The following is a 14,394-nucleotide window of genomic DNA, read 5'->3' as shown; positions in this document are numbered from 1 at the left end:
GGCACAATTGAGAGCATCCTGACTTGCTGCATCACTGCCTAGTATGGGAGCTAGACTTCCCTCAATCGCAGGACCTTGCGGAGAGTGGTGCGGACAGCTCAGCACATCTGTAGAACTTCCCACTATTCAGGACATTTACAAAGACAGGAGTGTAAAAATCCTTGGGGACCTGAGTCCTCCCAACCACAAACCGTTTCAGCTGCTACGATCCAGGAAACAGTACCGCAGCATAAAAGCCAGGACCAACAGGCTCTGGGTCAGCTTCTTCCACCAGGCCATCAAATTGATTAATTCATATTGATACAATTGTATTTCTATGTTATACTGACTGTCCTGTTGTACAGTATTTATTACAAATGACTATAAATTGTACAGTACATTGTACATTTAGATGGAGACAAAACGTAAAGATTTTCATTCATCATGGATATGAAGGATGAAAGTAATAAAGTCAATTCAATTCAAAAGTGTAAGTGTAAGATGACATTTCAATGCAATAATTTTGATATTTCTCTGTCTGAAAACTGGGTCGGCAACCCAGTGGGAACAGGATATCTTAGGTTATGTGAATTGCCCTAGGTACCTTTACTGTGTAAGAAGTAACCCTAAAATTGTTAAGAAAGAAATCTGCAGCTTATTTTTCCTTCTGAAAAGTTGGTAGAAAATAGTATTGGGAAAAAAAATGGTTATTTTGCCCATTGTGACTAAGCAGGTCTTAGTAGAAATATCCAATCAATCTCATTACTTGCCTGCCATTTCCTTGTAGCATCATAATTAGTTTCCTTGTATGAATGCGATGAAAATTCAAAATGATTAGACATATTAGCTGAAATGGTACTTTATTTCAGTTGGTATACAAATTGAAACATTTACAGGGAAATCTTGTGTTAACTACAACAAAATTGAAGGGAAAACTGGCAATACTAGCAATTTATACTTCGTCACATATGGTATACAAAGGAGAGTGGACAGAAAGAGTTTATAAACCACTATAAAGTCACCCTCAGCTTCATACACTCCAGGACAAAATGTTTCAGCCAATCTAGCTACTTCTTATAATCTAAGCCTTGCAGTTCTGGTAACATCCTTGCAAATCTTTTTTGCACCCTTTTTACTGCAGGTGACCAGAACTACACAAAGTACTCCAAATGTGGTCTTACCAGTGGCTTGTACAATTGTACCATGATGTTCAAACTCCGGTACTCAATACTCTGACCAATGAAGGTAAGCGTGCCAAATGCCATCTTCACCATCCTGTCTACCTATGTCTCCACTTTCAAAGAACGATACATCTGCACCCTTGGTCTCTCTCCTATAACACTCCTCCAATCCCTGCCATTTACCATGCTAATCCTGCCCTGGCTTGTCTTACTGAAATGCCACACCTCGCATTTACTGGAATTAACCGCTACCTGCCATTCCTTGATCCACTGGCTCACTTGATCAAAATTCCACTGTAATCTTTGATAACCTTGTTTACTATCCACTATACCACCAATTTTAGTCTCATCCACAAATTTACAACAGCAAAACAACATTGATCCCTGTGGCACACTGCTGGTCACAGGGTTCCAGTCTGAAAAAACAACACTCCACCACAACTCTGTCTCTTATTCTCAAGCCAACACTGTATCCCATTGGCTATCTCACCTTGGATCACATATCCTTTTGGACCTGAAAAGAGACAAGAGATTTTCAGCTTGGAACTGCATTTTCTATAGATGCTGCTTGACTTGTTTTCAGTATTTTCTATTTTTACTTAAGATATCTGTCATTTTCAGTTTTTTTATACTTTCATCTTGATTCCTCTTAATTGCATTTCAACAAAGGGAAGATAAATGCAATCATCTGTGATTTGAACTAGGCAAATTATTTTAAACAGTTGGTGCTTGTTTCCTTTGACAATCTGAACAAAAATGATGCCACAAGTTAAGGTTAGATGTACCTAATACTGTCAGTCCCAGGGCAGGACTTGTATCCCTCATGTAATCCTGCTGAAATCTACTAAGAGATTGTTAGTGTACTTCTGGATATAATGTTCACTGTTGTTTAATATTAGAAGAAGAGAACTGTGCAACACAAGAATTTTAGGTATCAGGTTCAATCATAGACTTTAAGTAGAAAGACAGAAGACACAGCAAATGTTTCTGGTGATTAGTTATCTAGGTGTTTTCTATAGATCTTCTGCAATATGACGAATCTGTACAAATACTCTTTCTAACAGCAAAATAGTAGCAAAGAAGACTAGGGAAAGATTTACTGCATTATGTTGATGAAGAACAACAGTTTATCTCAGCCTTTCTCAACCTTTTTGCCTTGGAGGAACCCTCAAGACAATTTTCAGGTCTCAGGGAACCCCTGTGTAAAAATTATTATATCTACAGCTCATGGTACACTAGCATGATCAGTAAGTTGTAGATATGATAATCCAAAAATATCTGTCAAATCTCTTTTAAGTAGAGTGTAAATTTTTAGCTAAACTTTCGAGAAAAAAAACAGGGTCGCTTACCTTTCTTGAAATTAATCTTTTTCTTACCCTTTCATAAATTTTTAAAACACATTAGGCAAACATAGTAAGTTTATGTTAAATAACAAGCTTGAGCCAAAATGGGATTTAATTTTTCTATAAGTAGGCTTGGTGGATTTAATTTAAATAAAGGTTGTAAATTGATTTTAACTAATGCTATTTACAACATTAAAATTTATTGACAATATATTGAACAGTAAAGTTACTAAAAACCATAAGCCAAAGCAATATGAATAAAAATATAGCCTGAGGCACAATTTCCTACAAGACTTCAAAAAAACATTTTCTTTCTAGGTGACGTGATCAGGCTCAAATATAGGCCGAGCATGTGAAACCTGTGCTTGTTTTTTGCTGCACAGATATTTAGTTTTGGATCAAACTTGAGATGAACACACAAACATTTTGCATTCAACTGAAATGAGATGATTTCTATCCTTGGTCTTGATGTTTGTTAAACAAGAAAAAGCTTGCTCACACATGTAAGAAGTTGAAAACTGCAGCAAAATATTATTGCTTCCCTATGAATAGCAGGATATTCATCTTTTAGAAATTCAGTACTTCTCCAGGGAGAGGTCAGTAAATTTCATCAGGAGGGAGAGATTGACATCACAGCCAAAGTTGGGCAAATTCATTCGATGCTTGGACAGTGCACTTCACGGTCCTTGTCAGCCTATTGTCCTCCCCTCCGTGCAATACAGCACTCACCAATTATGAGCCTACTGTCCTCCTCTTTGTACAATACAGCACTCACCAATTATCAGCCTACCGTCCTCCCCTCATGCCATACAGCGTTCTCCGATTATCAGCCTACCATTCTCCCCTCCATGCAATACAGTACTCACCATCAGCCTACCATCCTCTCCTTCGAACAATACAGCCATTACCAATTATCAACGGCTTCCCCTATTTTGGGTCAAAAACTAGAATGAACAGACCAACTGCGTACTGCCATACTGGGCTGAGGGATCTCTAACAAGACTGCTAATGGGGTTGCTCGATCACTGCGAGTGCTAGCTTCGTGCATTGCGCGAAGTTTAAAACACGCTATTTTTTTTAAATGATGATCTCTCACGTAACCTCTAGTGACCTCTTGCGGAACCCTGGTCGAGAAACCCCAGTTTATTTAGATACATCAACAAATAATTAAATCCTTACCCACTAAGTTTTGACTGAACTGACAGTGGGAACCTTTACTGCTACATTCTGATATAAACAGTATGTTGAATTTATGGGAAGCTAATGATTCTGACAAAATTAATAGTCCCTTCTCTCCTTTGCTGTGTCCATTTGAAAATGGATGGTTATATAATTTGTTTTTTATATGCCTAAATACAGTAATGAATTGTGGTTTAATTTGCATTAGGAAATGGCACTAGAGGCTCCCTGGAAATATCCAGAAACATTAAGTGGAAGAATGCACATTGAGAACTGTCACGATGTGAAGAAACACTGCAACCCTCTTAAATTTTTTCTCAAAATAGAACCTTTGTTCTTCCCCTTTGGCCGTGACTAAAGCTCACTTTATGATTCATAATAAATGTTTCCTATTTGGTCATCATCAAAGTCCATTCTAAGTATTAACACAAGAGCTTCCAACCCTCACATGCTGAAAAGTGATGACAAATATGACTGAGGAACTGACAAAGGAAAAATGTTTAATTTCTCATGCAAATGAATTGTTTTTTCTGAATTGTGTGGTGAAGGAGTTGGGGGAGTGCTTGAAGGTAAAAGAGGGAGCAGTTGCACATGCTGCCAAGTGAATACCACCGTTAACCATGAAAGCACTGGTTACAATTTATTCACTTTTTATTCATTAAGCAAGGGTTATTGCCCTGAAGTTAAAGTTTGTTGTTGTAATAACTCAAATATGCTTCTGCAACATGAAAAACTGCTACACCTGCACTGAATAACTGAATTCTTTGCCACCCCCAAACAACCCTGCCACTCAAAGCACTGGGAATAATTTATATGTAAATACATGTAATCAGCCTTCTTTTCTCTTTAGGTACTTTGGTGCCTTTAATTTTGTTTCAGGATATTGAGCTGTTAAACACAAGCCTGCATTTAACTGGCACCAATAACAATTCTCAAGCAAACTCATAATGAGATTCATCCATCCATTACACTCGGGATAAACAGCTTTTCAGTCAAAACACAGAACCATGTAGCAAAGCTGCATTGCAGACACAAATCTGTGATTAATTTCTAATCATTCCAGAAGACCAATAAAAATAAAATTAATCTCCAAATATGAAATTATATAACATAGCATTCATATTTGTTCCAATATTATATTCTTTGATTTTAATGCTGCTTTTGCATCAAATTGGGACAAATGGAACTTGCCATGAAGGTTTCTTGGTTTGAGAATGATAAGGGTTTATGGCTGGAAAAGGTAAAGAAAAAGGAAAATAAACAAATGAATAAGATTAGCAATGAGTAAAACAGATTTAGAAGTTTGTGTTTTATACAGAAGTACTTCACAACAAATAATATGCAATCATTCACCTAATCACGTTTTTACTGTAACTAAACTCAAAGTCAGATTATTAACCTTATCATTTAAATTGAGAAATGCAATCTTGTTTGTTGCCATCATTTAGTGAAATAAAGCTCTGATATGTCTCCTCTGCTGCAATTTACTATTGGGAGTCCTTAAAAATATTTAATGAGATAAATTTAGAAATTTTTTTATAAGAATTTTGGAAAAAAAACATACCTTTAACTAAGTCTACAATGAACTTTGATTTGGAAAGTACTATTTTATGTCTATCAGATTTCAAAACATTTCACCATCCTAATCTCAAACTTATTAAATAAAAAATATTTATGCTCTTTATCGTCCTTTCCCTGTGCCTCCTAAGAGTACCTTCCACCCCACTTGCCCAAATTTAGTAATATCTCTGTTGCATACAGCTTTTAAGCTACACAAGCAAAAAACATCTGCCATCAGTTTGTCTGTCACCTGCTGCTTAAAGAGCTCTGAATGACCATGCCAGGCATTCCCAATTTGGCTAGGGGCCCAGAAGTCCCACAGAGATTCAGATCTAAATTGTAAACAGGATGCTGGCTGCCGACAGCAAAGGATACAATCAGTTGCTCGCAGGACAAATGTAACTAAGCTGCTTTCTTGCCTGCTGGCTACATCTACTGTCCTGCCAAGTATTCTTGCAGGTCTGCTAACAGCCTGTTCATTTGCTGGATGGCACCTCTTTACAGGAAGACAGTAAAAAGTCACTGTGCATCTTTGATCTCCCCAGCCGATTATAATAAGTGACATGTAAAAATGCATCTGCATTTTATGAAATACTCTGCTGGCATGTAACCCTTCAGATCTTGACCATGAAGCAAAGCTTGTGCACAGAAAGGCAGTTATAAAATGTACAATATTTGAAATATTTCTGTGAAGAAAATTTTATCAAAATCAACAAGTGATGATTCTAATTGATTCCATCTCTATTATAATGAAATCTGTTTATAAAAGCAATTTACAACTCTACCACTTAGTACTATAGAATTATAATTACATTTTCAATTTTATATAAATAAATAAAACTAAAAAGATTATGCATATGCAAGCGAGATCTCTAAACCCATTTATTATTTATTCTTCACTGCTGAATCGTTCTAAATGCAAATTAACCAATTATCGGCCTCAAAAGGCCTAAAACTTGCTAATAAATTACAATATTAATTACCTAATAAACCTCTATGGTGAATTGCAATAGCAAGTCATTGTGCTGGATTATTACCTAAAATATTATTAATAATTTTCAAATTTACCAAATTATGCACAATACAATCTGTTTTCCATGACTTTAAAGTGAAACAGGAAAAAAGAATCAAAAATTTTCCAAAGAAGGTGCCTTTCAAACTTGAATTTAGTGAAATAGTTTCAGGAAAAAGCATGTGGAAATGTTTCCAATGCAACATAGCCCACCTGCACATATGTCAAGATCAGAATCAAAATCAGGTTTACTATTACTGACATATGCTGCAAAATTTGTTGTTTTGCAGCAGCAATGCAGTGCAAGACACAGAAGTTACGAAAGAGGAATTAGTAATTGCACATTAGCTAGCAATAAAACAAAGCAAATGGCCCAAATAAGTACTATTTTGTGACAGGGTCAGTGAACATGGATAGCAAGCTTCTGGATCAATTAAAATGAATCAGTACTTTTTATTACATCATTTAGTCATAGATAACAAAAATTAGCAAATCTCTTGACAAACCTCCCTGCTCTTTGCTCACACCTTGCCAAATAACATCAGCAATCTGAGGAGTTCCACATTTGGTAATAAAATTAGGACCCATTTCTATGCTGTACAAGTCTACCAAACTAAGCAACTTCTCACTCTGTGGTTTTAATCTCCAAGTAAATTCTCACTTGCAGATCCCAGTCAGTTTGGATAGGTAACAACATCTCCACAATCTCCATCAGCATAGGTGCACAAGGAGGCTAAGCATAGCTCCAATGCCATATTTAAATTTGCTGACAACATTATAGTCATTAGTTGAATCAAAGCAATGATGAATCTGTCAGTAGGAGAGAGTCTGGAAATCTGGCTGATTGTTGTCACAACAACAACCTTTCACTCAATGTCAGCAAGACCAAGGAGCTGATTTTTGGCTTCAGGCGGAAACTGGATGACCTTGAGCTGTTTCTCATCACCATATCAGAGTGTCAGCAATTAAGTCATGATTATCATTTCAGAGGATCTGTGTTGGGTCCAGCAAGTAAGTATCATAATGAAGAAAGTATGGCAGCGCCTCCATTTTTCTTAGAAGTTTGCAAAGATTTGGCATGTCATCTAAAATTGACAAACTTCTACAGCTGTGTGAGGGAGAGTATATTGACTGGTTGCATCACGTACTTGTATGAATACGCCAATGCCCTTGAATGGAAAAGCCTACAAAAAGTAGTGAATATGGCCTAGTCCGTTACGTGCGAAGCCCTCCCCACCACTGAACAAATATACACAGAACGCTGTCACAGGAAAGAAACATCCATAATCAGGAACCACCACCATCCAGGCTGTTCCCTCTTCTTGCCATCAGGAAGTAGGTACAGGAGCCTCAGGTCCCACATCACAAGGTTCAGGAACAATTATTACCCCTTAACCACCAGGCTCTTGAATCAGAGGGGGTAACTTCATTCCACTTCCTTCACCCCATCTTTGAACTGTTCCCACAACCTATGGACTCACTTTCAAGGACTCTTCACCTCATGTTCACGATATTTATTGCTTATTTATTTATTATTACTTTTTTTTCTTTTTCTATTTACACATAGTTATCTTTTGCACGTTGGTTATTTGTCTGTCCTGTTGGGGGCTGTCTTTAATTGATTCTACTATGGTTCTTGGTTTTACTGTGAATGCCAGCAAGAAAATTAATCTCAGTGTAAATGACGTATATGTATTTTGATAATAGATTTATTTTAAACTAAATCCATCAGTGTTTATCCTGATATGAAATGTTGAGCTTTCCTTACTTAAGGTGTTCCTCATTTATAGTGATCAGTATTATATTTATCGATATCCCATTACCAAGCCATATGGCTCTGCTACTTCCACAATTGGGACCATCTCTGAACACATTTATTGTTTTGCAACCATAACCCCATTCATTCATAACCTCCCCGCATCTGCCCCCACCAACCTTTCCCATTTCTTTCAGTTTCCAACCCTTCAAACAAGTCTGACCCAGTTCACCAACATCTGTGCTTTAAATCTGTCTACAGTCTAGACTTTGCTCAGGTGATTAATATACTTTTATATCCATTGAACTTTCCATTCGATCTTCCGTTCTGATACTATTATCCCTTTTAGCCTGAAAACATGGACAATACTTCTAATATAAACAATACTTCCACATTAAAGACTGAGGGATGCATACTTAAGTATGTATGATGTATAAGTGTTTTAATTAATCCATGCTACATTTAACAGGACTAAGAAGCACAATCAAGACCTACTGTCTGGTAAATATGCTCACTATTTGTTGAATCTCCTGGAATTTAAGATTATCTTTGGCTTTTCTCTAATGCATTTTTCTTAAACTCCTGCTTTGTTCTTTGCTCTCCATACCAATGGGCGAGAAGGGTTCAACACAACAAAGGAAGAGATCCATTAACTATCCCAACTGCTCAGGTACTGATCCTTCAAATCTACTATTATCACCATTTTCCTAACTCCAGATTTGTGTCTTCCAGCTCCACCTCCGTTCCAGCCTTCACCTCCCTTCCCTGGCACTATCACCATCTTTTTTCTCCTTCTCAATCTACTAATTCCCTCAGAAATCTTCCTTGTCACTCTTCTTCAAGTTGGCCAACTTAAATCACCACTCTCAGTCCTGATGCAAGGTTACAACCAGAAACATCAAGTTTATTTCCTCACAGTGTTGCTGTTCATCCTGCTGAGTTCCTCCAGCAGATTGTTGCTCCAGGTAGGTTTCCAATGCTTTACAGTACTGAAATAGTTCTCATCAGAAAAAATAATAACTTCAATTCCAGAGAAGTCTATTCATCCACAAGAACCTCAGTAGCAACATCGGAAGAAATAGCATCAGTTTCAGAATGATAACACCCACCTTTACTTCACCACCATCTTTCTTTCACTCTCCATTAGCTCTAATTTGACAAATTGTTTGATATTCCATAGTGAATGTGCAGAAATTTCCTGCCAGTGGTTGGAAAGCAAAATCCATTAACATTAGTCTTTAGCTATAAATATTGCTTCTTAGCAAGTGTACAAAGCTGAATACAACCCTTGTATTAACCAGACTATATAGCACCATAATAAGCAGCATGCTTTTTCCATTTGTGTGACAATGGCCACATCCATTCCTACTGCAAATTTTAATAATTAACCTTAGTGTTCTGAGGAAGGCTGCTGGGCAACGAGGCCAAATAGTTTTGCTCATGGCTAACCACACTTGCAGAGAGAAAAAAAAATATGGCCAATTGGTGAAACCAGAATGAAACCTCACTATTGAGAAATAATCTGAGTCATTGTCATCTTGATGATGCATGGAGAGTAACAAACATTATAATAGGCCTGCCTGTCAAATTCAATACTTCATCAACAAATCACAAATGTACAGTCTTAAAGATTTTATATTCTTCTTGAAATACACCAGTTGCTTCCTGAACACATTATTGATATTAATCTTGACGTAAGATGCAAAAAAGCTTTTCAAGTTGCTGCAATATTACACATCTCTGCTACTGACAGTGGAATGTCCCTGAATATACTTTCGTAGAGAGAAACAGAGTTCATATTTAAACAGATCAATTATCTCTGTCTTTCTCCCTCTGCATAGATCTTGCCGAAATCTTATTATTATTTTATTCTAGCTACTTTCCTTCTTCCTTGTTACCCCAATTTCAGTGTGGCCAAAACCATGCTTACATTAATTTGCTAGCTTCATATTTTCAAGGGCTATCTCACAAGTCTAATTTTATTGAAAATACTTCAGTCAAAAGACCATTCTTTCTAACACTAGTATTATTTTAATCCAGACATTTCCTTTCTTCAAACTCAATTGTTCAAAAGTTTTATTCCATCCCCATTTCTGTAACCCCTCTTCAATCCTTTTTTATCAAATATAAAATACTTTAGTGAGAAAAGGGTAGAGCAGAAGATTACATAAGAGTGGATAGGAACATTAAAGGAGAGGGACAATAAAATTATTAAGGGTAGGCAATCTCTACTGCATTAGAAAGAAGTGGAAACAGGGCTTACGAACAAATTTCTTTTGCATAGTCTCCAATAAGGCTTGGTGGGCATCTTCAGCCTGTAGAGCCACTGAGCATTCCCTGGCCAACATAGTTCGTACCAGATGTTCACCACAACCTAAATTGTAAAAAAAAATCACAAATTAAGAAATCAGATGTAGAAAGGCAGTTATTTAAATACAGGCAGATTAGAACAACTGAACAATAACATCCAGCAATAATAATTAACAAATTATTTAATGTTACGTGTTTTAGCTTGAAACTATGTTTATTGGAAACACAATCAATCTTAAAATGTCACTGTAGTGTTTACCCTTGTAGTTTTCTGTATGAACTCCATTCAAACCACAATGGAATTATTCTTCAAGAAAAAAATCAATCTTAGTAACAGTTCTTGGATGAGAATCTCAACAAAAAACAAAGATGATGCTTACGGGAGACACCTGCATTTTCATTTGTCTTAAATAATAATGTGTTTAGGTAACACAGCTTGAACAATCATTATTACTCATAAGCTTAATGTTCATTGTGCATCACAGTAAAACTTTTTTTTAAAGACCTTTTGATGCACGTCTCTCATGTTTGAAAATTAGAAACAGGTGCATGTAAAAGAACACACGTACATTTGCTGCATTAAGATACAGACGTTTTCAATTTCAAACATGAAAGAACCTCCCATTATGAGACAAAAAAATTCATTTCTGTTCTGTCCACCATATGATAAAGGCTTTGCAGCCAGTGACATTTAAGTGATTAAAATGCAGCCCTGGTTACCTTTCTGAGCAATAGATACAAAATACTATTCATGGAAATCACACTACCATCAGATTTTGGTGCACTAAGTGTTAACAAAAAGATATTTTAGAAATACCCTTTAGAATGTTTTATTAATTTAAGTAAAAAAACTTTTGAGGCCAAATAAGTAGACTAAAAGCATTTTACCATACATCACGATCATGGCTGATACCTCAAATCTGTTTTCCCATATTATCCTCATATCCCTTGATTTCCATAAAAGGCTATAAATGCACCAATCACAATTATACTAAATAACTGGAGTTGAGAATTCAAAATCTTCCCATTTCAGTCCTAAATGGCCAATCCTTCAGCTCTAAACAAAGCCCTACAGTTCTATTCACCAGACGATTTCTCTACAACCAAGTGATCAATTTCATTCTTCTAATTTTGACAAATTGCCCCATCCTATAATTTAATCTACTGGGCTAGTTAGCAAAGCTCCCAAAGCAAGTGTATTCGTCTTTATGTTATCTAGACTAAAACTCACATAGTAATCCAGAAAAGGTTACACAAAGACCTGAACAACAATAGCAAGAGGTAAACGCTCTTATATTCCAACCTGTTTGCAATAAAGGCCAACATGCCTTTTAACTTCCTGGCTACCTGCAATAGCTGCATGTTAAATTTAGTTATACAACACACAAACAGATACTTCAACCAACCACGTCCATTCAGATCACCAATTGTCCACCTATGCCAATTCCAGTTATCATTTCCTGGTCCATAGCTTTCCATGCCTTGGTAAGTAAAAAGCTCGTCTAAATATATCTCTATATTGTTAAAATATCTATTTCCATCACCCAATCAGGCTGTGCATTCCAAAATCAAATCACGCTCTCAGTGAAAAAAAAACCTGCCTCTAATTTTTCAAACCTATGTAATGAGGTAACATTTCCTACTATTTACTCTCTCTAAGCCCATCAATTTTGTTTACCTCGATCAGGTCTCCACTCAACCTGCTCCAGTCCAAGAGAAACAAACTCAGCACACCCTGCCTCTCCACATAGTTAAAATGTTCCATCCTAGGCAGCACTCTTGTGAATCTATTCTGTACTGTCTCCAATAAAATCATATAGTCCTCCAATTGTGGTCTAACCAATATTTAACAAAGCTGTACCCTAACCTCATGGCTCTTACATTTTAATCTCCCAGCTGATGAAGATTAGTATTCCACATTGCTTCCTTATCACCTTAACTACTGGTGCTATGAAGGGATCCTTGGACTTGTATATCAAAGATCGTTTGGTCTTCATTAATCCCTGGGGTCCTATCATTCTTGTGTATGCTCAATCTTGATAGTCCTCTCAACATATATATTAGCCCACACTTAACAGATTTAAATTTTATCACTTGATCAATATCTTCCTGTAACCTAAGGCTGTCCGCCTCACTATCAACAACATCACCAAGTTTCACACAACGTTACTGCATTTTGTTTACAACTACATTTGGATGCTACTGAAAAGCACTTATTAGTTCCTTATTTTAAAAAAGGATTCTATGCTTCTTTTCTAAATGAATACCCCATATTGTGCTTCATCTTCCAGCTTTCTGTCTATTTACTTAACCAGCCGGTATTCCTTTGCAAACTAATTATACACTATTGCTCCTTCCATGATTCCCTTGTCCATCTGTCCCTCCTGGCACTTATCCCTGCAAGTGGTCAAAGTGTTACAACTGCACATTCACTTCCTCTCTCAGCTCCATTCAAGGCCTCAGTCTGTCCAGGTGAAGCAATACTTCACCTACAAATCTGCAGGGGCCGCCTCTTATGTCCGGTGCTCCCGATGTGGCTTCCTCTACTTTGGTGAGACCTATCAGAAATTGGGGGACCGCTTCATTGAGTACCTCCGTTCTATCTGCCAAAAGCGAAACTTCCCAGTGGCTAAATATTTTAATTGCCATTTCCATTCCTATATGTCAGTCCATGGCTTTCCCTTGTGCCACGATGAGATCACTGTAAAGGTGGAGGAGCAACACCTTGTAGTCCTTCTGGGTAGCCTCCAACCTAATGGTATATCGATTTCTCCTTCTGGTAAAAAATAATCACCCTCCCTCCCCTCTTCTTCTATTCCCACTTTAGCTTCTTACCTTTTCTCACCTGCCAATCACCTCCCCCTGGGTCCCCTCCTCTTACCCTGTCACCTATGGTCCACTCTCCTCTCCTATTACATACCTTCCTTTCCTACCCACCTGGTTTCACTTATCAGCTTCTAGCTATCCTTCTCCCCCTCCCCCTATTTATTCTAGTGTCTTTTCATCTTCCTTTCCAGTCCTGAAGAAGGATCTTGGCTCAAAACGTTGACTGTTCATTAATTTCCCAGGATGCTGCTCGACCTGCTGAGCGCCTCCAGTATTTTGTGTGTGTTGCTTTGGATTTCCAGCATCTGCAGAACTAATTATACATCTTCCACCTTATCTCTTGGCCAGTATTATATTGCCAGCTAACTTGTGTGCCTCACACTCAGTCCCATTATCTTAGTCAATAACCCAATTTATAAATAACTTTACAATTAGCTTGGGTTTCAAGTCCTGGTCCTTATGGCACGAAGTAACATCTGTCAATCTGAAATTAACTTAAACATTCCTACTCCCTTTGTCATTTAACCATTCCTCTCTCAATGCTAGTACATGCTTTCCAATTCCAAGAGGCCTTATTCAAACACTCATCTAATACTGTAAATGAAACAGAGTAGGATGTATTAATAGTAATCAAAGGGAATGAATTCATTTGCAATTTTCAAAAAGAAATTTGAATAGTACTTGATGAAGAAAACTAGAAAACTACAGGAAAAGGATAAGAGGAGAGTGGGGTTTATTGAATAGCTCTTTGAGCAAATATGCACAACAGGATAAATAGCCTGCTTATATGCAATATCATATATGTGATTCTGGTTGTGTCATTGCCTACAAAATGGTATAGAAAGGGACAACGTTTTGTTTTACATTTGCTATTATACTATCTATCACTGCAATTACAGGTAAACCATATAAATCATGATCTATTAAGACAAGAGTTCCCTACCTGGGGTCCATGGACCCATAATGGTATTGGTCCATGGCATTAAAAAGGATGGGAACCCCTGCATTATGACAATGTTATCATGGTAGTAAAACGTCTTCAGTGCTAAGCCAAAATCTAACATATTAACCAACCAAAAGCATAACACACAGGGATCTCTGCAAGATATGGGACTATGTGTCAATGTATCCAAATCTGATTGCAATCATTATTATTCTCATGCAAGGGTTTGGCACTTCCACAAACTTTTGTATAAACCAAGGCGAAATACTGATCACTAACAAAGATAAAGACCAATAAAGACCATC

The 14,394-nt window shown here is 37.0% G+C and overlaps 1 protein-coding gene across 4 annotated transcripts in view; it reads right to left on the bottom strand.

Moving 5' to 3' along the window:
• tasp1 (taspase, threonine aspartase, 1) overlaps positions 1–14,394 on the bottom strand; it is a 147,170-nt gene that overhangs the window by 33,222 nt on the left and 99,554 nt on the right. For all 4 annotated transcript variants that reach the window (XR_009515149.1, XR_009515150.1, XM_059986205.1 and 1 more), the window contains exon 10: positions 10,274–10,384. Coding sequence is in view for 2 of the 4 variants with exons in the window: in XM_059986205.1 (XP_059842188.1) it covers positions 10,274–10,384 (111 nt within the window). In the remaining 2 variants the exon portion in view is untranslated. The remainder of the gene's footprint in view (positions 1–10,273; positions 10,385–14,394) is intronic.

Source organism: Hypanus sabinus, chromosome 12 (assembly GCF_030144855.1).
Source record: "Hypanus sabinus isolate sHypSab1 chromosome 12, sHypSab1.hap1, whole genome shotgun sequence".
NCBI classification, from domain to species: Eukaryota; Metazoa; Chordata; class Chondrichthyes; order Myliobatiformes; family Dasyatidae; genus Hypanus; species Hypanus sabinus.
Note: the sequence above shows the minus strand (reverse complement) of the source record. Positions and strands in the feature narration are given on the sequence as shown.